Source organism: Mesocricetus auratus, unplaced genomic scaffold (assembly GCF_017639785.1).
Source record: "Mesocricetus auratus isolate SY011 unplaced genomic scaffold, BCM_Maur_2.0 Super-Scaffold_100046, whole genome shotgun sequence".
NCBI classification, from domain to species: Eukaryota; Metazoa; Chordata; class Mammalia; order Rodentia; family Cricetidae; genus Mesocricetus; species Mesocricetus auratus.
In genome coordinates, this window is record NW_024429223.1 from 4185504 (window position 1) to 4212594 (window position 27091).

General features: G+C 49.7%; 1 protein-coding gene across 2 annotated transcripts in view; it reads left to right on the top strand.

Moving 5' to 3' along the window:
- Window positions 1-18: 18 nt before the first annotated feature.
- Cep89 (centrosomal protein 89) overlaps window positions 19-27091 on the top strand; it is a 49396-nt gene continuing 22323 nt past the window's right edge. The window contains exons 1-12 of one of the 2 annotated variants that reach the window (XM_040735429.1): window positions 19-152; window positions 3072-3178; window positions 8012-8170; window positions 9306-9483; window positions 11611-11728; window positions 13042-13070; window positions 14997-15039; window positions 15709-15927; window positions 16469-16611; window positions 20673-20723; window positions 21032-21115; window positions 26017-26120. In XM_040735429.1, coding sequence (XP_040591363.1) covers window positions 111-152; window positions 3072-3178; window positions 8012-8170; window positions 9306-9483; window positions 11611-11728; window positions 13042-13070; window positions 14997-15039; window positions 15709-15927; window positions 16469-16611; window positions 20673-20723; window positions 21032-21115; window positions 26017-26120 — 1277 coding nt within the window. In that variant the 5' untranslated portion in view covers window positions 19-110. The remainder of the gene's footprint in view (window positions 153-3071; window positions 3179-8011; window positions 8171-9305; window positions 9484-11610; window positions 11729-13041; window positions 13071-14996; window positions 15040-15708; window positions 15928-16468; window positions 16612-20672; window positions 20724-21031; window positions 21116-26016; window positions 26121-27091) is intronic. The other variant, XM_040735430.1, reaches the window with a different exon arrangement.

The following is a 27091-nucleotide window of genomic DNA, read 5'->3' on the forward strand; positions in this document are numbered from 1 at the left end:
GGTGGGTCCCCGGGAGCTGCCCGGAGCCCGTCCAGCGCCGGGCGCCGAAGCCCGCATCCCGCATCCCGCATCCCGCGTCCCGCATCCCGCGTTCCCCCACGGCCGCCGGGATGCTCCTCAGCTTCCGCAGGAGCCGCCGCCGCCGTCAGTTCGTGAGTGACGCCGGGGGCGGGGGGGTCCTGCCCGCGATCATTCAGCTCCGGAAGCCCCCCACCCACGACTTCGCGTTCCAAAGAATCCCTTCCTCCCCGGGAGCGGCCACGGACAGGAATCCCCGGTGCCCTCGGCCGGAAGTTCCCCCTGTCTTACTTCCCGCGGCCGGATGTCCCCCCGCGGGGAAGTCCTTCTTGCGCACCCTTCCTCCTCCCCGCACCCCGGCGCCACGCACTCGCCCTTAGCCGGTCCTTGGCGCCCTCCCGCCCCGACCTCGGCCTCTGCCTCCCCGGATGGCTTCCGCAGCCGGCGCCTTCCTGCGTTCTGCCTTTCTTCACCTCCTCTTCCCCCACCCCCCGAGGTTCCCGTCTGCAGAGCAAGGGGCTTCTTTAAAAGGGGACTTAAAAATAAACAAAAACAAAAACCGCGGGGGTCTGATCGCGCCACGGCTCTCAGCAGACCCCGCTGCCTGCCCTCCCTCTGCACACTCTCTCGCCAGACACGTTGGCGTTTACTGTTCCTTCCAGATCTTTTCTTTTTCTTTTCTAATCTCAGTTTTTACTTATTGTGTATACATTGTTCCTGCCTGCACGCCAGGAGAGGGCGCCAGATCTCATGACAGATGGTTGTGAGCCACCATGTGGGTGCTGGGAATTGGAACTCAGGACCTCTGGGAGAACAGTCAGTGCTCTTAATCCCTGAGCCCCTCTCCAGCCCCTCTCCCTCCAGATCTTAAGGTCCCTGCGCCACCCTGTGCCGCGTATTATTGTCTTCCCAGGGTCATTTCTCCGACCCCTCGCTGTTTTATATTTCTACCTTGGTTTTGGTTTTGAAACAGGGTCCTTTAACTCCCCACAGCCCTCCTGCCTCTCTGTCCCCCGAGTGCTGAGATTACAATTTTTACCCCTTCGTACTTGGCTTCTTACACATGTTTCCCTAGGATCTCGACATCCCCAGCAATCCACAGACTCACCCTTTCCCCCCACTGTATCTGTTAGTCGGGCCAACTTGATTTTGTGGTGCTAGGGATCCATTTCAGGGCCCTTTGGGCCGGGAATAGTATAGCACACACCTCTAATCCCAGCACTCGGGAGGCAGGGGCAGGCGCACCTCTGTGAGTTCACGGCCAGCCTGGTCTACAGAGTGAGTTCCAGACTAGTCAAAGCTACGTGAGACCCTGTCTCCAGGGAGAGGGGAAAAAGCAATTATTCCAGACGCTTTGGGGACACTAGGCAAACATTCTGTCACTGAGCTCTAATACTCAGTGATTTAAAAAAAAAAGATTCATTTTTAATTATGTGTAAGTGTCTTAAGTGTGAGTTTGTGCACTTCAGTGCAAGTGCCTGTGGAAGCTGGAGGCATTGGATTCCCTGGAGCTGCAGTTACAGGCAGTTGTGAGTCATCCTATATTGGTGCTGGGAACGGGACTGGTCCTCTTAACCACTGGGCCATTTCTCAGCCCCCAGAAATAACCTTAAACGACCCATCCATCCCTTCTGTCCTCTCTTCTTGGGGTAAGTCACCTGCCACTAGTGTTTGGCCAGTCTCTTGTTCATGGTGTCCCTTTTCCGACATAGAGACAGAGATGCCCTATTCTTAATGCCCCTGTGACACCCCCGCCCCCAGGGAAACACTTGAAGGGTTGAAGAGACAGTTCAGTGGTTAACAGCACTTGTTGCTTTTGCGGAGGACTTGGATTCAGCTTCCGGCCCCCATATGGTGGCTAACAATCATCCAAAATGCCATTTCTAGGGGATCTGATGTCCTCTTCTGACCTCCACAGGCCAGACGCGCGTGGGGTGTGCCTACATATATGCAGAGAAAACATTCTTGCACATAAAATAAATAAATCTTAAAAAGAGAGAGGCAACAAAACAAAAACCCCAAAGGCTCGAGCCTTCCCCTCGAGCCTTCTGATTTCCCTTGTACCCCGTTATTTCCCTTGTCCCCCGCCATTTCTCGTAATTCTGTGTTCTCAACAACTGCGCGGGTGTTTTTCCACTCCGTGCCCCCAAGGATGAAGACAGAGCATCTACATTGCCATGGCAGCCCGCCTCTAGTAGGTATGAGTGGCTGGTGCTCTCGAAGATTAGACAGGGCTCAGGAACTTGAAAGACACCCCCCCACCCCCAGTTACCTAAAGAAGAGTGGGGTTCGCTCTGAATTTCACTGTATGTGGGTGGGGCTGGCTTTCCTCACTGTACCTCTTTGAGCTAAGCCGCCCGGAGTCGAGCGCCCATCAGACACAAGTCGGTGCGCTGAGCTCCAGAGTTGGTAAAGATAAGAGAGGCACCTGTTTGCTCGGGCGTGGGAAGCCCGGGTGACTTCACTGGGGACGGTGCTGTGTGCCAGAAGCCCGGAAGGTGACTGTCAGTGTCCTCACGGCTTTTCTTATTGGCTGTGACCCGACGAGAAGTGACTTGTGGGGGTAGAGGTTTACTTTGGCTCCTGGTTTTATACCATCCATCATAACGGGGGGGGAGTTGTGGCAGTGGGCGGCGCCATGGTGGCGGGAGCGCGCAGTGGACGCGCACTCACATCTCGGCAGACCAGGAAGCAAAGAAAAAGGAGTGTTCCTGCCAGTGCTCCTCCTCCTTCGGGCTGAGCCCCACGTCCTACCAGCTTGTTCTCCTCCTATTAGAGTAGGTTATCCCAGCTCTGTTAACCCTCTCTGGAAAACAGAGACACCCGAAGGTGTGCCTCGTCACGCACCAGGTGTCGGTTAGCCCAGCTGTGAGGAGGACAGGGCAGAGTGATGGCGTGCCCTGCTGAGCCGGGAGTTGGGAACAACTTGGGGACGAGAGGGACTCTTGGCAGGACCGGATCCCTGATGTGGCCTCAGGCTAGGAGGTGATGGTGGGACAGGACCCAGGTGATTTCCTGCTCCCAGTGACCTGCCTTGGGTTTTGTTGGTGCAGAATAATATCATCCATGGCTTCCTGCCAGCCGCCAGCATCGCTCCGAAGCCAGCTGTGCCGCGTACGCCTCCTCCCCGAAGCCCCAACCCATCTCCAGAGAGACCCAGGTAGGTCTCAAGCTCAGCAGCACTGAGCTCGGGTCACTGCTATGCTTGACCATCAAGTACTGAACCCTGGCCCAGGAGGTCACAAGCAGAAGCCTCTGCAGTATCTACCACCGTCCTGTGATACACTTCACCCGGCTTCTCCGAGGAATGAGGGGCTTACGTGGGATCTGTCTCCTTCAATGCGGGATCTCAGATGTCATGGCTGGATGCCATTGGTGCCTATTAAATAGAAAGCACCGAGTTTAAGTTCATCTCTTCCAGGAGCTGGGGTTCCTCACCCCTGTGCTCTGTGAAACGGAGAGCTGCCTCCCTTTCTATTCCTGGGACTACCGCCTATATCTGCCAAGCTTTCACACACTAGAAAACTTTAGACGTGTTTTGTTTGTTTTTATAGGGTCTTACTTTGTAGCCCAGACTGGTCTTGTATTCGAAGCAGTCCTCTTGCCTCAGCCTCCTAAGAGCTAAGTTTTTAAGTGTGAGCTACCACGCCTAGCTAGTCTGATATTTTTTTATTGTTGCTGTTCTTTAAATTTTTAATTTTAAATTATGTGTGTACGCCTGTGCCTGTGTGTGTATGTGTGAGCACTTGGATGCGGGAACTCTTGGAATCCAGAAGAGGACATTGGGTCCCCTGGAGCTGGTGTTACAGGTGGTTGTGAACCACCTAATATGGGTGCCGGGAACCAAACTCAGATCCTCTGCAAGAGCAGTGTGTGCCTTTAACCACTGAGCCATCTCTGCAGTCCACAGCTAGTCTGCTTTCAATCCATAAGATACGTTTATTTGGTTATTAGCAGTTAGTAGGAACTAATTCCACTCCACTTGCTCTGTTTTTTTTTTAATTAAAGATTTATTTATTTATTATGAATACAACATACTGCCTCCATGTATGTCTGCGAATACCAGAAGAGGGCGCCAGATCTCATTCAAGGTGGTTGTGAGCCACCATGTGGTTGCTGGGAATTGAACTCAGGACCTCTGGAAGAGCAGTCAGTGCTCTTAACCCCTGAGCCATCTCTCCAGCCCCCACTTGCTCTGTTCTAGTTGGTCTTCTTTGGTACTGGCATATTCCGTGCATTCGAATAGAACATAAACTCTGAACGGCTGCGGACGAGGCTTGGTGACTGAGCCTTTGCCCAGCACACATGAGCTAACTCCTGGATTCCATCCCTAACAGTGGAGTAGGAAAAACCTCTGTGGTGTTCTAGTGTGTACATCTGTGTCAGGGTGTTGAATCCTCTGAAACTGGGGTACAGACAGTTGTGAGCCACCATGTGGGTGCTGGGAATTGAACCCAGACCCTCCGGAAGAGCAGCCAGTGCTCTCAACTTCTGAGCCATCTCTCCAGCCTCTTAAAAACTGTTTCGTTTTTGAAGCGATTGCCCAACGGTTTCCCACGGTTGTGTTTGCGTTCCCGGTGCTTGTGAATGCCGGTTACGTCACACCGTCACCAGCGTCTGCTCGTGAGTGTGGATCCCGACAGTGCAGGTCGATTGGTTTTCATACACTCTGACTCTCCGAAGGTTTTGAAGGCAGTGAACATCCACAAGTAGCTGACGTGTAGAGCCTGTTGGGCGACTCATCTCTGGCACACTTTCTCGGCAGTTCTGAATAGGTAGGGCAGGCTAGCCCTTTTCTTTTAGCCTTGTGGTGCGTTTCTGGTCTCTGTAAAGACGGTTTCGGGGCGTGCTTGTTAGTATCGTTGCTGTCCCCTCTTTTGTGGACGGCAGAACGGCCGGCCCTGCTTGCCATTGTTTGTCGTGGGAGCCGTTGTACTAGGTCTGTGTGAGGGATTGTCTTGAGTGGATTTTAATTCCTGGGCGTTCACTGAGTGTGGTTCTGAGGTTATGGGGAAAAGCCACTCGGCTCCTCCTGCGTTCTCACCCAACAATAATGAACACATCACTCTGGACTTTTTCCCTCCAGAAAGTAGGCGGTAACTCTTCAGTGGGCAACGCCTGGGCCGCCTCTAATCCAGTCAAGCTCTGCCCACCTAAAGACTTGTGTCAGATTCCTCCCACCGAAGGCTCAGCCCCCACTTCAGATACCAGTCTTCAGCCCAGGTGGTTTTGCCCATATTCTAACCTAAACATATGCTGGTGCACTCTGAACCCTGTGTTTATGTTGGATTTGACAGAGACGCTCACAGAACCTAGGGAAAACTCAGGCCTTGGAATACAGCCCTTGGAATAAGAGTTTGTCCTGAGCTAGATGAGTGGCCCTGGCCTGGGGACAGGATCCAGGTTCTGAGCTAGCTATGAGTTGATTGTGGCGTTGAAATGTGGATTCTGGTTGCCTTGAGTGGCATGCTTCGGTGTGGAAGAGGCTAACTAACTTCTGTAAGTCAGAGGGCAAAAGGGAGCCGTGGACCAATTCATTTACCAGATACAGTGGCAGAGGCACGGGAGGCGGGTACTGCCGGGCGTGGATGGTCCGTAGGTTTGGGATGGCGGCTCGCAGCTTTCTTAGGGTTTGTGGAAGCAGCTGGTCTTTCAAGTTCAACAGTGTGTTCCAAGAGTTTTACCCAAGACACGAGGAGGTTAGGTCAGATGAGAGGCCTGCAGTAAACGTCGTGAGGTGGTCTCAGCTTTTGATGCCACAGTGATCCGCCTGTCAGGTCACGCAGTTCCCTGTCAGCCTGCCGGTGTTCCACACCGCTGCGGCTTCTTCGGAGGCCTGGAGTTTGCATGTGTCTATTGGTGATAGTGAAGGTTGCTTACTCTGCCCTGAGGTAGCCCAGACTGGCCCCCACTCTTGCTCCTCCTCTCTCACGTCTCCCGAGAGCTGAGATGACAGGTGTGTGTCACATGCCTTGCTTTGTGAAATGATCCACAGGGTGAGGTGTGGAAGGGTCCCAGGCACAGGTGTTCCCGCCTCTGTGCGGTTGAGATGTGCTGTCCAGCGCCTCGAGGTGACCTCCACCTTCCCGGAAGTCCCCACGGAGTCCACTGTCTGCAGGCTCCCCACGCCACTCGCTTCTGGGGAAATGAGTGTTGGTGGTGGAAGCCAGCACCCCTCACACGCTGGTCTGTGTGTATGGAAGTTTCGTTGCGTAGGGTAGGTGCAGCCGATGCAATGATTGACGCTGGCCGTCACCTCCAGCAGCCCTGCTACCCCCGCCCCAGGGTTAGGGGGTGGGACAGAAAGTTCTCTCCCTTTGGGCGCCTGGCTGGTTCTCCTGGCAGCCAGCTCCCTACCTGTGGTTATCTAGGGACTTACACAACTCTCCTCCTTGTTCTAAGCTCAGGTGTGTTTGAAAAGGCTATCTGTAAATAATAAAAGGCTGCCTTTACCTCGGCTCTCTGGAGCTGCTTCAAGATCCAGGGCAGAAGACAGTACTTAAGACATCCTTGGCTAAGAGAAAGGGTTGGGATCTGTGAGCCAGGGCAGACTGAAAAATAGGGGTGGGTGACACAGATACTCTCAGGATTGTGGTGACACAGGCTCTCAGGATTGTGGTGACACAGAGGCTCTCAGGATTGTGGTGACATAGACTCTCAGGATTGTGGTGATACAGAGGCTGTCAGGATTGTGGTGACACAGAGGCTCTCAGGATTGTGGTGACACAGAGGCTCTCAGGATTGTGGTGACACAGAGGCTCTCAGGATTGTGGTGACACAGAGGCTCTCCATTGTGGTGACACAGAGGCTCTCAGGATTGTGGTGACACAGAGGCTCTCAGGATTGTGGTGATACAGAGGCTCTCAGGATTGTGGTGACACAGAGGCTGTCAGGATTGTGGTGACACAGAGGCTGTCAGGATTGTGGTGACACAGAGGCTCTCCATTGTGGTGACACAGAGGCTCTCAGGATTGTGGTGACACAGAGGCTCTCAGGATTGTGGTGACACAGAGGCTCTCAGGATTGTGGTGACACAGAGGCTCTCAGGATTGTGGTGACACAGAGGCTCTCAGGATTGTGGTGACACAGAGGCTCTCAGGATTGTGGTGACACAGAGGCTCTCAGGATTGTGGTGACACAGAGGCTGTCAGGATTGTGGTGACACAGAGGCTCTCAGGATTGTGGTGACATAGACTCTCAGGATTGTGGTGACACAGAGGCTCTCCATTGTGGTGACACAGAGGCTCTCAGGATTGTGGTGACACAGAGGCTCTCAGGATTGTGGTGACACAGAGGCTCTCAGGATTGTGGTGACATAGACTCTCAGGATTGTGGTGACACAGCAGCTCTAGGGGATGCTGGAATTCTTTGCTTAGTTTTGGATTTGTTTTTGGTGTGTGCATGTGTGCTGGTTGTGGTTTATACACATATGAGCCTGCAGTTTGTCCAGCGCGGTCTTCCTCTGTTCTCCGTCTTACTGATCTGAGACAGGTCTCTCACGGAATGAGAAGCTCACCTTTCTGCCTAGGCTGACTGGCCAGCTAGCGTTGGAAATACAGACATATGTTTTAATTGATGGGGCTTTTCATCATTACATTGTGTGTGTGTGTGTTTATATATATATATTTAAAGTCAGGATCTCACTTGTAGCCCAGGCAAGATGTGTGCCATTATACCCGGCATAAATCTTCTTATGTCATTCTTTTATTTCATTCAAGTCTTTCGTTTTGAAAAGAAAACTCTCTGAATATTGGCTTTGCCTGTCTGACTGTGTGGATCGACAACCTGGTGTTGCCGCATCTTACTGATAAAGTCTCTACAAGCCATTTAATCGCTCTAAGAATGGACTGCGTATGTTTGACTCTATCAGTCACGTGAGAATTAAATGTCAGCGGCCACTCAGCAGCTGCAGTGGGCAAAGGTTAACCTTGTCGGTTCAGCGCCGGCTTGACCGTCCGTCACTCAGTGCCGCTGTGGATGTTTCTGCTCGTAGGTCCGCTCTGGCCGCGGTCATCCTGGCAACCACGCTGACTGGGCAGACAGTCGCCATTCCCCAGCCCCGCCCGAGATCCCGGTCCGAGAGTGACGCCTCCTACGTTGAGAAGGACAGCTTCATCGAGCCCTATGCCACCACCTCAGAGCTGAGGCTGCGGTAGGGACATATCACAGCCGTGGGGTAGAGAGCAGCCCAGCGAGGCCACTCTGGAAGGGACGTTCCTTGTTCTTTTGTTTTATGTTTTGAGACAGGGTCTTCCTGTACAGACAGATGGCCTCCGCCTGTATTGTGTCTCAAGCTTTAGCTTAGCGGGCAGCTAGCACTACAGCAGTGCTCCATGGGATTTTACACTTCAGTCCTGACTGTAGCCGTCACAGTGGCCATACTGCTGTACGAGTTGGGGCAGGAGGATCATTTGAACCTGGGAGTTGAGGCCTGACCTGGACGGCATAGCTGGACCAGTATCAAGATGAAATCGTGACTCCATTTTGAATATAGCTAGTTTTTCTTCTAAGACTTACACTTTGGCCGAATTGAACTAAAAACGTGGAAGCAACCATAAAGTTCACTGGAAAGAGAAAGGATATAAAATTGTCAAAGGAAGAATACAAAAATGCTAGTCTAGGTGAGGGCTGGGCTAGCCCTGACTTTATTTTTTTTATTTTTCTTTTATTTTTGGTTTTTCAAGACAGGGTTTCTCTGATGCACATGCTTGTATGCACACACACAATAATCTTCTTAAAATACTAATAGCAGAATGAGCTGTATATGTATACCGTCTGAAAAACAAGTATAAAGAAATACTTAATATCTGGGCAGTGGTGGTGCATGACTTTTAACACAGCACTCAGGAGACAGAGGCAGTCGGATCTCTGAGTTAAAGGCCAGCCTGGTCTACAGAGTGGATTCCAGGACAGAGAAACCCTGTCTTGAAAACCAAACGAGAGAGAGAGAGAGAGAGAGAGAGAGAGAGAGAGAGAGAGAGAGAGAGACTGTCATCATTGAGCTTTTCATGTATTTTACAGCTAAAGTACTTCTTTGGCATGGACTTGAAGACAGTGCATTTAAGATGTGTGTAATAGCTTGGTGGGATGATGTCTGCCAGTAATATCCCAGCACTTGGGAGGCTGAGGCAGGAGGATTAGGGGTTTAGGCCCGCCTGGGTTGTGTAGTGAGATCTTGTCTCACAATGAATGAATGAATGAATGAATGAATAAGAAATGAGTTTCAGCATCAGCGTCAGGTGCTAAACTGCTTGTTTGCTTATGTGTTTGTTAATGACCTAACACAGGCAGAGTTGGCAGAATGAGCCAAAAAGAGCTTCCTTCGTGCCCTTTGAGACTGTAGGCTGCGTGGAGGTCGGGCATGCTGGGACACAGGAGCTGACCAGCTCCAGACAGTCAGAGTGCCACTCCTGGAAGGATTTGGGAGATGCCAGAGATGCCTATGCCCTGCCGCACAGGAATCAGGTGACGTCACGTTCCTCAGCTGCCTCCCGCATGTTTCCCAGGGAAAATTGCCCAGAACAGTTGAGAATGCTGTGTGCTGTTTTCTGTCTCGTCCTAAGTGTTCAGTCTGTGTCTCTCTGGGTGGAGTCAAATGTCTCTGGGATTCTTTTTTGCTGTGTATCTGTGTGTGGTGTGTGCATGCGTGTATGCATATGTAATGTGCTTGTGTGTGAGGTGTGTGTGTGTATAATGTGCTTGTGTGTGTGGTGTGTGTGTGTATAATGTGCTTGTGTGTGAGATGTGTGTGTGTGTATAATGTGCTTGTGTGTGAGGTGTGTGTGTGTATAATGTGCTTGTGTGTGAGGTGTGTGTGTGTATAATGTGCTTGTGTGTGAGATGTGTGTGTGTGTGTATAATGTGCTTGTGTGTGAGGTGTGTGTGTGTATAATGTGCTTATGTGTGTGGTGTGTGTGTGTATAATGTGCTTGTGTGTGAGGTGTGTGTGTGTATAATATGCTTGTGTGTGTGGTGTGTGTGTGTATAATGTGCTTATGTGTGTGGTGTGTGTGTGTGTATAATGTGCTTGTGTGTGAGGTGTGTGTGTGTGTATAATGTGCTTGTGTGTGAGGTGTGTGTGTATAATGTGCTTGTGTGTGTGGTGTGTGTGTGTATAATGTGCTTGTGTGTGAGATGTGTGTGTGTGTGTATAATGTGCTTATGTGTGTGGTGTGTGTGTGTGTGTATAATGTGCTTGTGTGTGAGATGTGTGTGTGTGTATAATGTGCTTATGTGTGTGGTGTGTGTGTGTGTGTATAATGTGCTTGTGTGTGTGATGCGCTGCATATACATGTGTTATGCTTGCATGTGTGCACTTTTGTTGTTTATTTGTTTTATTGGGTTACTGGTTTTTTTGTTTTGTTTTGTTTTTTTGTTTTTAGATTGACTCTAGCTATGTAGCCTTGGCTATCATGAAACTTACTCTGTAGACCAGGCCGGCCTCAAACTCACAGAGATCCGCCTGCCTCAGCCTCCCGAGTGCTGGGATTAAAGGTGTGCACCACCGCCTGGCTTTAAAATGTATTATTACGTGCATATATGTGTGCCTGTGTAATGCGTGTGTGTGTGTGTGTATGTGCGTCTGTGTGTGTGTGTATAATGTGCTTGTGTGTGTAAGTGTGTGTGTATCTGTGTGTGTGTGTGTAAGTGTGTAAGCCAGACCCCTGTTTAGTCAGTTCTGCTTCGACCATTAAGGGTGTCACAGGGGTTGAGCTTGGGTACCAGGCTTGCAGCAAACTCTTTTACCCAGCAGGCCATTTTCCGGTCTTCCCCCAACCTACCTTGCCGTCATCCATTGCTTTTTCTTCTTTTAAGGGGTTCGTATTATGATTTATGTTACATTTTCTTTCTTTTTTAATAAAAGATTTGCTTACTTCCACTCTCTGTGTGTGGTGTTTTAACTGCGTATATGTCTGCACCATACACAGGCGGTGCCTATTAAGTAGAGTTCTTTGGGTCCCCCGAAACTGGGGTTACAGATGGCTGTGAGCCCCCCTGTGGATGCTGAGAATCAAATCCCGGTCCTCAGGAGGAGCAGCCAGCGCTGTCAACTGCTGAGCCAGCTCTCCAGCCCCTCGCTCCATTTTTCAATCTCAGCCTTTCCCTCTCTCTGTCCAGATGTGGCTCCAGTCCTTGTGTGGGTGGTCCCCTGTCACCGTCACGTAACTTTCCCTAAGCAGCCACGCCTTCCTCGTCCACGTTGCTGCTGGTGGTTTGCGCTTTTGTCCCTTAAGAAGAGGGCTGCAGGTAGCTCTCACAGACTTCTGCTGCGCATGTGCGTGTGCACTCTGCAGGGTGTGAGTCCTTCTTGTCACACATAGATCCTGCTCCGGTGCTGGGTGTGGTGGCACCGGGTGCTGCCCCGAGCTGGTCCCGGCAGGGGTGTGGGAGGGACGCCATCCGGGAAGTGCAGGATCTGAAGCCCACCACAGCCGTCCATGCCACCAGCTCTTTGCCATGCTTTTCACAGGGGTCTGGTTTCTTCCTGCCCTGGCGTGTGTGTGGCAGGCAACCCTGGGGTGGCAGCCGTGAGGGTGGTAATGTTCGCATCTGACGGGCCATGCGCTGTTCCTCTCCTCTCATAACCAAAAGGTACCGTCGTTGTTGTCATCACAAAAGATGGTGAGAGGTGACACTTCTGAGCAAGATGGCTTTGCAGACTCCTTCTTCTTCTCCTCCTCCTCCTCCTCGCAGCGTCCTCAACGCAGAGGTAAGGAAGGAAGGAAGCGGGGGGGGAGCAGTTTTGGTTGCCGCTCCTGGTGTCATTCACCGCTGCACTGTGGCTCTGTGGTCCTCACCACTTGCAGTTCCTCCTCGCCCCGAATGAGGGACCACCCGGGTGTGAGGGTGCCTTGACCGTATTAGATGCTCCCTCAGAGCCCTCGTCTGCTCTGTCTGGGGCAGAGGACTCCCAGCTCAGGCCGTCGCTGTGTAGATGTGACGTTCCCTCTGCCCCTTGTCACCGTGCTAGCTGCAGGGCCTGGCCCACAGCGATGGGCTTGCAGGACGCATGAACGTATATTCTGGAAATGCACATCCACCTTTTGATATATTTTATTTGGCACAGTGAGAGTTCAGCCCGTTATGGCAACGATAAGCAATTTTGATGTCCCCGAGGGGACAGGGAGACAGAGCAGGGGTGGCTATGGAGCCAAAAGATCAGGAGAGACTGTGAACTGGACACATTAGGCAACAGTGTAGAAATGGTACTGTGTTGCCAGCATCAGTGGAGACAGTTATCAGGGAGTGGATGGGAGCAGGTGAACACGACAGTCTGCGCTATAGTAACGTCATCAGGGACACGACAGTGCGCTATAGTAATGTCATCAGGACACGACAGTCTGCGCTACAGTAACGTCATCAGGGACACGACAGTGCGCTACAGTAACGTCATCAGGACATGACAGTCTGCGCTACAGTAACGTCATCAGGGACACGACAGTGCGCTACAGTAACGTCATCAGGACATGACAGTCTGCGCTACAGTAACGTCATCAGGGACACGACAGTCTGCGCTATAGTAACGTCATCAGGGACACGACAGTCTGCGCTATAGTAACGTCATCAGGGACACGACAGTCTGCGCTACAGTAACGTCATCAGGGACAGAACAGTCTGCGCTATAGTAACGTCATCAGGGACACGACAGTCTGCGCTATAGTAACGTCATCAGGGACACGACAGTCTGCGCTATAGTAACGTCATCAGGGACACGACAGTCTGCGCTACAGTAACCTAAGACACATCACAGTTATACAACTTAGTCCAGTCTCTTGTCACCTGAAGGACAGAGCTGAGAACCTAAGCTCTAGAAGCCAGAGGCCTCATCTGTCCTGTGTCCACCCCACCTTGGCTTCCCAGGGAGTCTGCCACAAACACAGACCTCTGGGTCCCACTCTCTGAATCTGGGTTATGGGGACCTTGTTCTATGCCTGGGGACAAGGTGAGTCTCTGGGTTTATGAGTCTACTCTTCTGGTATGTCAAATGTCTTATGCTTTTAAAACTTTTTCTTTTTAAACCAGATGGTAAATACTCTGTTCTGAATCTAGAGGTAAGCTTATTTTCAAGAATTCCTATTTTCAAAAAATTAGACTTTGCACTATGGTTTGTCCGTCCTCCCTCCCTCCCTCCCTCCCTTCCTTCCTCTCTTTTTTTTAAACCATGTGACTCCTGTCTCTGATTCTGTACTGTGATTCCATTTCCTGATTTGTACATGTTCAATTTCCCTTGTGTCCTTGGATAGAAGCCCACTTAACACTGATGTATGATCTTTTGTTTCAACATCATAACACACCTGTGTGAAAAGCTCTTACTAGAAGCCTTTCCTGCTGCACACTCTGCTGACTAACCCCTCCCCCTCCCTCCCCCTCCGTGGGGAGGTTTTTAGAGGGGAGTGAGTGACCCAAGAGGGACACCGAGGTGGGTTAGAGTGAGGGATCAGAGCCCACATAGCAAAAGTGGGGTCCCCCCTTTTTTTTCTTTATAGCAGTCAATGAATAGGGGCCGAAGCACAAACCTGCAGCCGGGCTCTCTCATTCTCAGGCAGGAGGCAGGGAAGGGGTGGGCAGCAGGGTGTGTGGTCACAGCCACTTGAATGTAAACTCACTTCCCTGGTGCCTGGTTAATATTTATGAGGGGGCTGCAGGGAGGCTGGATTCTAATATCATACGTGTGTGTGTATGTGCACACCGATATTTTGAAGTCCTGAGCCTTGAACTGAGTGCCCCGTGCTTGCTAGGTAAGTGCATAACGGGTGAGCTGCATCCCTAGTATATATAAACCGATGACGTGACTACTCCGTGGCGTGGTTCAGGGGAAAACTTTTATTGTAGATAGGAGGGAGAGACCAGCCAGAGGCATCCGGGACTGTCCCGAGCAGGGAGAGGAAGCAGTGGACAGAACGTGGCCAGGAGACTGGACTCGGCCACGAGAGAGGAGGGGGAGAGAGAAGGGAGGAGGACAAGGATGAAGAAAAGGGAGGACCGAGAGAGCAGGAGACCAGGCTGAAATAGACCTCGACCCTCGACCGGCATAGCTGAAATACTGGGGCTTTACGGAGACTTGAGTAGCTGGGGGAGGGGAGCCCCCCAGCTCAAGGTAGGGGAGGAGGCAAGAGGAGTCAGGCCCCTGGGGTGCTGAGGGAGCATGCTAATAGGCACCACAGGTGGCCTTTTGTCCCTTTAGTGCCAGGGGACTGGCTTCGCCAGCTCCTGAGCTCAGAATACTGACTGTTGTCTAACCACCGGGATTTTGGGGGAGTGGAGTTTCCTTTGGACCTAGCCGTCACTTAATACTCCTAAAACGGGGGAGAGCCTCTCTCCCAAAGTTTAGTAATGGAGACGACTTACGGAAAGTAAGAGGTTGCTTCTGTGATTCCTAGAATGATGGGCCGTTTAATAATCCAGAATAGGAATCAGTTCTCGCTGGAGTCTCTAGATGTAGGATGTAAAAGTTAGACATTTTCCTCCAGGTGTGGTGGGTCACACCTGTAACCCCAGCCAGCTGGGATCCACATCCCAGCAGGAGCATCGTGTGGTCATGGGTCACAGGCTGCAGCTCAGTCCTGTGTCAGAAAACCAAACAAAAGCTTCCTCTGCGTGTCTCAGAAGACTCCCAACCGTCCCTGCTTTCCAGCAGGAGCTACATCCACGCGTAGCAGGGAAGGCAATGGCAGCTCCCAGCCTTCCCTGGCTCCCGGGTTGAGAGGCAAGCATGAGCCACCGTGGTGTCAGCAGTTAGAGCCCCCTGCAGGGCCCGCACTCACAGCAAGTCCCACGCCTCATTCACAAAGGGAATAATGCGCTGTCAGTGAAGACGCACCCACCCACTGAGCACATGCGCAGAGACAGAAGTCAGCCAGAGCCCACCAGGAGGGGCTGGCCCTGAGCGTGTGCTACTCAGTCCTAAGAAAGCAGCGGGGGGCCTGTGCACCGTGGCAGATGCCACACCCTCTCACACTCTGCCTTTTCTTCCTCAGGATGAGAAAGCGCCACTGCGAGAAAAGCCGCCTCCCTCCCCAGGTACTGGCTTTTTGGAGTTCACTACAGCGGGCATGCTTAGTGTTTGCAGGGTACCCAGGGTAGTCTCCTGTGTGATTAGGTCTGAGGTAGGTGTTAGCCACTGAATATTAGTGGGGTAGAGGGGTGGGCTGTCGGGAGAGGACACACGGTCTCTTTAGTCAGGCGAGTCCCCCGACAGAGCAATAACCACCTTACGTAGCAGGCCTGTGGCTGACGGCAACACACAGGAGCTGCTGGAAACTGAGCTCTCTCTCCTCACAGGGGATCACAGGTAGTTTATGCTGAGCACAACCATAAATTAAGGCCTTTAGCAGATGCACTGAGTGGGGGGGTTGGCGGTAGAGCCAGGAAACCTCTGCCGCCGGACTCAGACGCTATCTGAAAGCATCGATAGCCTTAGAAGTCGCTGGCGAGAGAATTAACCTGACAGTCAAAGGATACTAAGAATACTAAGATACTAAGAGGCAAGGTAGAAACTCCTCCCTGCCTCCTCGGGCCCTGCCGCCCCCCAACCTCCCAGGGTACCTTCCCCTGGGCACGCAGCCTCTCCAGATCCCAGGGACACCTCCCCGGGCGTAAGGGAACCGGTTGCTTCCGTGGGCTGTGGAATAAAGCGTTCGGTGTTTTTGATGTCCCTCTCGCTGTTTGCCGTTCACCTGTACCCTTTAGATGTCGCGGGTAGAGTACACCAAAGGTACACAGAAATAAGCAAAGGCAAGTTGGAGGAGCTAAGAGAAGAAGCCTTGCATCTGCGCGCCGCAAACCAGTCCCTCAGCCTCGAGCTGAGCACGACCAGACGGGCAATGCAGGAGCTGCAGCTGAGGCTCCAGGTGGTGGAAAAAGACAACAGGAGGCTGAAGGAGGCGGAAAAGGCGTCCACCCAGGAAGGTGCGGCCCGTGATGCCATTGCTACGGCACGGTCAGGGCCCTGCCCGCTTTTCGTTGTGAGAACCCACTTCCTGTTGTGTGTCAATGTGTATGTGGGTATTTATGTTGTAATACTCAAGACCCTTCATTAATACACTTTTTAAAAAAAGATTTATTTATTTATTATGCATATAGTATTCAGCCTGCATGTATGTCTGCACGCCAGAAGAGGGCACCAGATCTCATTACAGATGGTTGTGAGCCACCATGTGGTTGCTGGGAACTGAACTCAGGACCTCTGGAAGAGAAGCCAGTGCTCTTAACCTCTGAGCCACCTCTCCAGCCCTCATTAATACTCTTAATGCTGACTGAATTTTGATTTTATCTGCTATATCATTTTGTTAAGTGCCATAACTTGTATAAATTATGATACACATGCACATTATATAAATGTATGCACAGTTCACTACAAGGGAACAAAAAGGCTGACTAGTAGTTTATATAAAATCTGATGGCTCTGGTGCCATTGACTGCCGTGTGATGTTAAGTCGATATTTTTCAGCAGTCAGGCCTGAATTACTTTCCCTGAGGAAGCAAGGCCAAGACTTGATGGATGAAAACGAGGGGCTGAAGATGATTGTCCACCGCCTGAACGTAGAACTCAGTCGCTACCAAACAAAATTCAGGCATTTGTCTGAGGAAGAGGTATGGTTTCCAATATGAAAAACCAGTTTGTTTGTCTTTTTTATTTTTTATGTATGTATTTATTTATTTATTTATTTTTATTTTGTTTGTTTCGAGACAGGGTTTCTCTGTATTGTTTTGGAGCCTGTCCTGGAACTCACTCTGTAGACCAGGCTGGCCTCGAACTCTCGAACTCTCACAGAGATCTGCCTGCCACTGCTTTTTTTTTTTTTTAAATGATGCTGATTCTTCTTCTTTTTTTTTTTAACGATTATTTATATGTTATGTTTACAGTGTTCTGTCTGCATGTGCACCTGCACACCAGAAGAGGGCGCCAGATCTCATTACAGATGGTTGTGAGCCACCATGTGGTTGCTGGGAATTGAGCTCAGGTCCTCTGGAAGAGCAGCCGGTGCTCTTAACCTCTGAGCCATCTCTCCAGCTCCAGTTTGTTTGTCTTCAGCCTTTACTGTTGAATTGGTTTCTGGTTCTTGAGAGGTTCTTAGTAGCGCACAGCCTTTAATTCCTGCATTTGGGTGACAGAAGGCAGGTGGATCTCTGTGAGTTCGAGGCCAGCCTGGTCTACAGAGCGAATTCCAGGACAGGCTCCAAAACAATACAGAGAAACCGTGTCTTGAGAAAAAACAAAAACTCATTCCAGTGCCTGTACATGCACGCACACACACACACACACTTTCTCTCTCACTCACTCATACATAGCCTGTCACCCTGTCTTGAGTTTTTGAGCTTGAGGCCAGCCCTGGCTACTTACTGAGTTCAAGTGCTGTCTGAACTACACATTGAGACTTTGTCGTTACAAAAAAGAAAAGAGGAGGCTGGAGAGATGACTCAGCAGGTAAGAATACATGCTGGTCTTGCGGAGTTGTTCCCAGCACCCACATTGGATAGCTCACAACAGCCTGTAGCTCCAGCTCTACGGTCCTCACGCCCTCTTTGGGCCTCTTGAGAGCATTGCACTCACGTGCACATACACAGACAGAAAGACATTTTGTTGCCTTGGTTTTTGTCTTCTGAGACAGGGTGGCCCTGTCTGTCCTGGAATTGGCTCTGTAGACCAGGCTAGCCTTGAACTCAGGGCCTGCCTCTGAAAGCGTAATTAATTATGGCATTAAAAAACATAGTATAGCCAGGCGGTGGTGGCGCAAGCACCAGCAGAGGCAGGGGGATCTCTGCGAGTTGGAGACCAGCCTGGTCTACAGAGCCAATTCCAGGACAGGCTCCAAAGCTACACAGGGAAACCCTGTCTCTAAAACTGCCCCTCCCCCCAAAACCAAACCAAAACCAAGAAAATCCAAAGTATTTCTTCCTCATGGCTGTGGCAGTTCCTGATAGGAACAAGGGGGCAGAGGTCTGTGCTGGCTCTCGGTTCAGGGCCACAGCCCATGGTGGCAAGGGAGGCGTGGTCCCGAAGCACGGTGTGACTGGTTACATCTCTGCAGATCAGGAGGTCAAGAGCCAGCCGGCTAGCACTGCTACCCTGCCGCGCTCCAGGCCTGCCTGTGGCCCTGTGTCTTGTCAGCTGGGCTGCACCTCCTGACGTTCTTCAGCCTCTGCGGACGGCTCCGTCAGCTAGCGGGCTGTGGCTGCGTTCCACAGATGGCAGGAAGGCCGAGCTCGGGACCATTCCCCCCTCCTCCACCCTAGCCCAGAATGAAGGCGGCAAACACCGTATAAACACTGGGGCAGTGCCAGGGTGTGTGGCTGAGGTAACCGACCAAAGGGTCACAGTTGCTGCCCCGTCCCAGCCCCTTTCCTCAGAGTGCCAACTAACTGCTGTTACAGGTAGTCGGTGGGTTTTAACTCCAGTGAGCACAGCGCCCGGAATCCAAGCTAAGCCAGGAGGCCAGGCCTCTGCTCGTAGAGAACTCTGGGACGTGGCTGTGGGGGTGGGGGGCGGCTGTGGGGGAGGGGGAGGGTGCAGACATTCCGGGCTCAGGAGAACACCTCGCTGACAATGCTAGCCTTGCTCTGCTGAGGCAAGCCAGGCACAGCACTCTCCCCTTCTGAGGGTTTCCGTGAGTCCTGCCTGTAGGCTTTGGAGTTGTTGGTTTTGTTTTTAAATGTACAGGAGGTGAACGCAAGGCCTCATACATTCTAGATAAGTACTGTACACCAACCGCACCCCCAACCTCTGGCTTTCTTTTGACTTCTTTTTTTTTTTTTTATATAGCTTTGACATACAGGTTGAGTATCCCTTAGGCAAAAGTGCTTGGGATTGGTTGTATTTTCGATTTTGAAGCTATTGACTGTTTCATGGACTTTACTTGATAGGCAACCTTAAAAAACATCTTTTTTTTTTTTTAAGATTTATCATGTATACAGTGTTCTGCCTATATGTATGGCTGTGGGTCAGAAGAGGGCGCCAGATCTCATTACAGATGACTGTGAGCCACCATGTGGGTGCTGGGAATTAAACTCAGGACCTCTGGAAGAGCAGCCAATGCTCTTGGCCTCTGAGCCATCTCTCCATCCCCAAAAGGCATCTTTTTAAAGTTGGGATTTTGCAGCATTTGATTTGAGATTGTCTGATTAGCATCCGCTTAATTAAATTAATTAACCCATTCGTTAATTGTGTTGTTTTAGCCCAGGCTGGCCTTGAACTCCCGATCCTCGCGGCTCCACCTCCCAAGTGTTTGGGATTGCAGGTGTTGACACCTCCGCTACTGAGTTCTGCCATTGCACATGTACAGTTGGTGGAGTTAGTGTGTCCAGACTTACCCAGCTATCAGTCCGTTCTGGAACATTCCCACCCCATCGGGACGTTTCATGCCGGCCAAGTTTCCTGTTCTCCCAGCATGCATGTCCTCTACACCAGCCCCGGGAAACGATTTGTTCACTTTCTTTCTTTGTTCATTGAGACGGGACCTCTCTGTATAGCCCTGGTGGTCCTGGAACTCCGCGTAGACTAGGCTGGCCTCAAACAGAGATAAAGGCATGCCCCACTACACCTGTCCTGATTTCCAGTCTGATTCTGGGGATTTGCCTATTCTGAACAGTCATAGAAATGCGAATGCGTTATGAATGGTCTTTTGTGGCTGATTTCTTTCATTTTGCATAATACTAATCTTTCCTTTTCAGTGATGCTGGTAATTGAACCCTGATCCTTGTACATGTTAGGCAGGCACTCTACCGGCTCCAGTGTTATTTATTTACTTCTAAGACTGCAGCCCAAGCAGGGCCTCACTGTGCAGCTCAGGCTGACCTCAGCCTGCAGCAGGAGCCTCCTGCCTCAGCTTCCCAAGTGTTGGGACTATAGGTATGCACCACCACACCAGCTCTAAGTATTAACAGAATTAAGCTGGGGGAGGTCACATGATCCAAAACACATTGCCCAGACCACGTCCTTCTGTAGGGTTGTGGTTGGGCCAGAGCAAGTGGGCTCAGTGACAACTTACAGCCACCTGTGTTCTTACCCCTTGCGTCCTGCTCTGTACACTTTTCATGTGACCTCTGCAAATGCCACATTTTCTATGACATTGTCCCTAGTCCCTCCCTTCAGATGTGGTCCACTCTTACTTATTTTGGGAACGGGAGAACATGTGCACACTCGTGTGTGTGTGTGTGTGCGCGTGCGTGCGTGCATGCGTGCATGCGTGTGTGTGTGTGTGTGTGTGTTTGTGTGCGCGTGTATACTCATGCATGGGCGCACATGAGGAGGCCAAAGGAGACTGTCAGTGTCTTCCTCTCCTCCCTCCCTCTCTTCCTGTCTCCTTCCTTCCTCTTTCTTTCTTCCTTCTTTTCCTTCTTTCTTTCTCCCCATCCTTTCTTTCTCTTCATGTGGAAACATGAAATTTGGAGATAGTCTGAATGTTTAAAAATAGTGTGTTTCAGTGTTGTTTCCTGGTTTTTATATAGTGCTGTGTTAACTAAATGAATGTTTTGTTCCCAGGAAACACGTTGCAGCATTTGGGGGACTCAGGCATTGCTCTCAAGCGCTTCCCATGTATATGCACACACATGAGCACAGAGGAAGACGTCTGTTCTAGGCTAAGAGTGTCTGTCCACCACATGGAACTTGAGAAACAGCCTGACCGTGTCTCCATTGTTTGCTTTATTTTCAGCTTTCCCATACCGAAGGCCTCCCGTCAGAGGGTCCCATACCTCCCTGGTTGGTAAGTGAAAGTTATTTAATTTCAGGCCCATGTTCTCTGGTTCTAACAAACTACTAAGAACCATCTAGAATAAGTATGCTTTCTTTCCCTTTGAAAAACATGATGAGCTTTGTGGTGGTGTCACACACCTCTAGTCCCAGCCCTTGGAAGGCAGAGGTAGGCAGATCTCTGAGTTCTCAGCCAGCCTTGTCTAGAGGGAGAATTTAGGACAGCCAGGGCTATACAGAGAAATCGGGGAGGGAGGAGGGGATTGTGTTGCAGTGTAAGAAACAATGTTAATCACCCTTTATCACACTCCTCCCCCACAGCTGGATGTCAGGTATCTCTCACCACTGCTGCTGGCTTATGAGGACAGAATGAAAGAGAAGGATGAACTCCTCGCCACCCTGGAGGTAGGTTGACTTATGTCTTGAGACAAATGTTTCAGGTAAAACCATTCAGACCCCAGAAACAGTGCTGAACGTGGGTACTTCAGCGTTTGTTGTAGGACGGAGGAGCATGGTAGGGTGGCTGGAGGAAAAGAGGGAGGAGAGGGAGGGAGGGAGGGAGGAAGGAAGGAAGCTGTGTTTCGCTGAGCGAGAGGGGTGGGTGGCGCTAGACCGAGAGGTGTACGGGGAGCAGTGCTTTGGGAAACCGTAGTCCCATGCGAGTGGAGGTCTCAGGAGGCAAAGGAGGAGTGTAACGAGGATTCTTCCCGCCAGCCTGGTTCCAGAGCCGCATCAGTACCAAATGAACACGCAGGACGCTGTATTAGTTACAAAGCTGTTGGCTGTTTGCTATGGTTTCTCACTGGCTAGCTCTGACTTAATTATTAACCCGTGACTACTAATCTATATAATTTTGCAAGGACTTATCTTACCAAGGACACCAGCCTCATGCACCCTGTCTTCCTGGGATCACATGGCGACTCTCCACTCTTGACTACATTTCCCAGAATCCTCCTTGACTCCTAGTCCCGCCTATCTTGCTTCCCTATTGGCCAACAGCGCTTTATTTATCAACCAATAAGACAAACATATACACAGAAGGCCTTCCCCCATCATCTCCTCTTCTCTGTCTAAATAAAAAGAAAGGTTTTAACTTTAACATAGTCAAATTATATACAACAGTACAGTTATCAAGTAAGAACTATAGTTACAATATTTAGTCTATTAACATTTAGTAAGATTTAAAGAAAGTATTTTATCATCTATCCCATGCTTATGAATCTAAAGTCCCTATATGTAGCTTATCTTTTATCATAACTAAGGAAAACTATAACTACAACTATCTGTCTTCAACTCCATCAAAGACCACAGAAGGATAATATATAAATTTTAGAACTGACAGGGACATCTCGCTTCCTGGACAGTCACCCGGAGTTCCTCTGTAACGTTGGGGCATCCATCTTCAGCTCATAGGCCACAGTGTGTCTGGAAGGCTTCTCAGCAAAGCAGGAAAATTTAAACTGTCCATCTGCATTGACAGTCTATCAGTCATTTTTCTGTGTCCTGCAGAGTGTCTGGCAGACTCTTCCATGAAGTACGAACCCTTTAGGACTGTCTGTCTTGTTTTGAAAGTTCATCAGTCACTTTCCTGTGGGTCCTGCATGTCCAGTTTGTACAGCAATGGTCAAACAGTCCAGGCAAGAGCAGCGTCTTGCTCAAATGGCTAGTTTTGCCATATTGAAAGTAAACTCCATCGTGAGTTTCTTCAATGTCCATCATCTTCTCTGACATAGATTAGTGCTGCCAGGAACAAACATTTCCCTTTGTCAAGAAAAACCCTAGGCCAGTAGTGGCACACACCTTTAATCCCAGCACTCCGGAGGCAGAGGCAGGCAGATCTCTGTGAGTTCGAGACCAGCCTGGTCTACAAGAGCTAGTTCTAGGACAGCCTCCAAAGCTAAGAGAAGCCCTATCTCGAAAAACCAAAAAAGAAAAACAAAAGCCATTTTAAATGCCATTTTATGAAGGTCTTTGAAAGGTCTGAAGACTATCTGTCCATCTCAAATATATCTCTGTATATCTAGAAAACATCACTAACCTAAGTATAAGTTTTATACTTAATTATATATTACATTATTAAAAGAACTACATAAACAAAATATCTAAACAAGTGGAGAAATATATATATATATATATCATAAAATTGATCTTAAATTTGTATCAATAAATGAAAATCCATTCCAAGACAAAGTATTCATTTCTATGTCATATTCCCTTTTTTCCCTTTAGAAAAAGATTGACTGTGATCATTACCATGTATAAGCAACCCTGTATAAATGAAAACAAACATTTATAAACAGTATTTGGGAATGTGGGTGTTGTCTCTCCAAACTACTTCCTGCTGTTAGGGAGCGCTGTCTTGGGGATCCTAAGAAGACCCAGAAATCCTGGCTGTAGTGGTCTGTAACTGAATACTCTCAGCGTTTTGGGATGTTGGATCCCTGGGCCACTGCTTCAGGGGGTCTTGCTTTATCAAATCATGTAAGTCTGGAAGGAATCCATAGCTTTTCATTTTCTGTGGAATCACAAGCAAAAACTCTTTTCTCAAGTAATCTGCCCTTACATTTAAATTTAGAAGTCAAAGCATTTTTAAAATATGTAAGTTGGATTAATTCAGCAGATTTATGATAAAGTGTATTTTAGCAATTGCACTACTGAAAGACAAACAGTGTCCACACTCTCTATGTAGTTTCCATCTTTACGTGGCTTTTTTATTACTCTATATATTTTAATTTCACTTTGTACTTTTTTGGGACAGGGTTTCTCTGTGTACTTTGGCTGACCTTGAACTCCCTCTGCACACCAGTCTGGCCTTGAAATCACAGAGATGTGTTTGCCTCTGCCTTACAGTGCTGGGATTAAAGGCGTGTGCCACCACACCCAGCTACTCTTTTTTTCCCCCCTGTGGAGCCTCTTTAAAAAAACCCTGCGGGTTTTTTTGCTGCTTATGCTGAGTCAGGAAGACTCCCTTAAGGGAGCCGCTCGAGTCTCTGCTTGTCTCTAGCAAAACAGAGCCCACCCGAGAAAAATGCTGCCACCAAGAAGCCGTGCTTCTCTCTGTTCTTCCGTTTTTAAAAATCCCTTTTAAAACTTTTGTTAAGTGGAAATTTGTGCCCCAAGTCTGCGTGCCATTATGTAATAAGAATTCTTCCCGCCAGCCTGGTCCCAGAGCCCCATCAGTCCCAAATGAACACACAGGAAGCTGTATTAATTATTAAGCTGTTGGCTGTTGTTTCTTATGGGCTAGCTCTGACTTAATTATTAACCCGTAACTACTAACCTATATAATTTTACAAGGTCTTATCTTACCAAGGACGCCAGCCTCATGCACCCTGTCTTCCCAGGATCACGTGGCTACTCTCCACTCTTGACTACATTTCCCAGAATCCTCCTTGACTCCTAGTCCCGCCTATCTTGCTTCCCTATTGGCCAACAGCGCTTTATTTATCAACCACTAAGGCAAACATACACACAGAAGGACTTCCCCCTCAGAGGAGCAGTGGGTGCTGTGCCATCCCTGCACTAGAACAGATGCTGGGCAAACGGAGGCCATGCTCAGTGTGGTTTAGGGAATCTTAATGCTCCCAGGTCCTAGGAAGCCCAGACCCCAGACGTGCGTTGTGATCGACTTGTTGGCAGTATTAGAATTTGTATTAGTATTTAGGATTTGTCTGTTTTGTTTCGTTCACTATTTCCTGAGAATGGCAGCCATTCCAGGTGTAAGGAGACCAGGCCTGGGCGTCATCAATACCCCTGGTCTCTTCTGTGGCCCGAGAACCTGAGGTCCTCCCTAAGGGGCCAAGCATTGGAAGGAGAGTTGGTCTTTAAGGAATCCTAAATGGGATGGCTCCTTTCAGAGCCCAACAGCCTGGTCTTCAGTCATGCCTCCCATTACCTGCCCCATCCCACGAAACTTACAACATTGGATTTTTTAAAAAGATTTATCTATTATATATACTGTGTTCTGCTGCATGTGTCCATGCAGGCCATAAGATGGCACCAGATCTCATTAAAGGTAATTGTGAGCTACCATGTGGTTGCTGGGAATTGAACTCAGGGCCTCTGGGAGAGCAGTCAGTGCTCTTAACCGCTGAGCTGCCTCTCCTGGACATTGGCTTCTTAAGAGCATTGACTATCTTGTGCTCACTGGTCAAAAATCAGTAATAAAATTTCCATTTTGGTGCTCCTTTTAAGTCGGGGTCATCCCACGCTTTCTAGAAGGCCAGCTAGTAATACTGCAGTCTTTGTGGGCCACGCGGCTTCTGCCCGCAGGCTATCAGCCTGCTTTTGTAGCATCGCAGCAGCTGCGGGTGGATGCCAGTGATGGGTTGGGCCTGTGTTCCCATGAAACTCAGTAAAAACAGACAGCGGGCCCAGTGGCTTCAGTTTGACACGACAGCTGAAACATATAAAGAGCTGTGTAGTCTGTCGGCAGCAAAGAACGCTCCGATCAGAGGCGAGGGGAGGGAAGTGGCAGGCAATGCTGCCTGCAGAGCCGACACGCTGCGGCTGTAGCTCCCGCGTGCACAGAGCCCTAGGTTCATTCAGTACTGTAGGTCAGTCAGCAAGAGGCCATTGCACGACACCCAAGGTTCCCACCACAGCTCCGCACAACATGCCAGGTGTCAGCTGGGACACCAGAGTGAGGCCCAGACCAGGAGCTCACGTCTGCCCACGCTGCGTGCCTCAGGGTGTCTGGCAGTGCAAGCGGATACCTCTGAGCTGGGAGCTGTCTGTGTGCTCTGCCTAGGACAAGGTTAGGAACCTCCACACTAACACCCTTTACCTGCTCACGCAAAGCGTTCATCTAGGACCAGAAATTCTTTTTATATAAAAACTCCAATTTCCCTGCAGAGTGAGTTCCAGGACAGCCACCACTACACAGAGAAAGTCTGTCTTGAAAAACCAAAGCGAAAACTCCAGGTTACCCCCCTCTAAGGTCTAAACAAAGGAAGCCTTTCAGTCTCTGGTTATTTTGTTTCGGGTTTTTTCCCCTCTAATCTCTTCCTTTAGAATCTCCAGTTATTTGGCAGGCACAGCAAGGCAGCACCAGGGTAATAGTCAGGTACTTAAAGCCCAAGCTCTTTGTCCCTGTGTGCAGTGACCCTGCAGTGGCTTGGATGCTGTCGCAGTGGACTGTGCTCCTGAGCACACAGTGGGGCTTTGCAACCCGGAGACCAGGCCTGGTACTAGAGCAGGACTCTGCCGTTGTCCTTGCTCCTACGTCTGAGTTCCCCAAGTAGCAGCCTCGCGGCGGATCGCCCGTGTGTGCGCACGAGTGACGGTGTCCATGCATTTCATTTCAGGAGGAAATGAAAACCTTTAGGATGCGAGTCCAGGAAGTGGTGAAAGAAAATGAAGGATTGCACCACCAGTTAAATAAGAGTAGCCCTGTCGCCAGCGAGGAATGGCAAGTGACATCTGTTAACTTACAACCCAGTAGGAACGGGCTTCATGACATCACCAAATACATAGATAGATGCGTGTCACTTTTTAAAAAAATCAAGCACTTTATCCAAAGCCTGCACAACTCAGTGAACCTCTTTACAGTTAGAATAGGCAATTGGGACATTAAAATTTACACTTTCAGTATCCAGTACATTTTATGCAGGTAATCCACCAACCAAACCCAAAAAGATCATGACAAGAATTAGAACAAAAGTAACCATTAGTTTTAAGTCTCTTTAACAATTCATGTCCCCTCCATGCGTTCACATTCAGGTTAATTTTGGTGTATGATGTTTTTATTTGTTTACAAGGTTCCCCCCAAAAAAGTTTACAAATAAATTTTTAAAGGAAGGGTTTCTAGGACACGAGTAAGATGCAACCCCAGTAAACTCTTCTAAACTGAACCTTAACATTTTAATTTTTATTCTTTGACATGCTGAGGGTAGAACCCAGGGCCTCAGGATTTGCTGGCCATGCACTCTCCCACCAAGTCCCCTCCCCGGCCCTCAGATTTGTGAAGACAGTCACATTGTGTAGCTCTAAACCAGCCTTGGCTTGTGGTTATGTGACAGCATACCTAGCTCTAAATTGGTACGTTAGAGATCATTGTTATCATTATCATCATCATCATCATTATTATTATTTTGGCTAGGTGTGGTGGTTTAACCTTTAATCCCAGCACTCAGACAGAGGTAGAAGGATTTCTGTGACTTGGAGGCCAGCCTGGTCTACATAGGGAGTTCCAAGTCAGCCAAGGCTATATAATGAGACGCTTTATCAAAACAAACAAACAAAAGCCAAGAAAAAGTTTTTAAAATATGACCCTGGGCCTTTACCTGAATAGTAGAGCTCTTTACCAGAAGCTCATTTGCTCTGCCTGTGTCCCGAAGCGGCACCTCCCCAGGGCCGTTCAACCCCTCCACGCATAGCGGG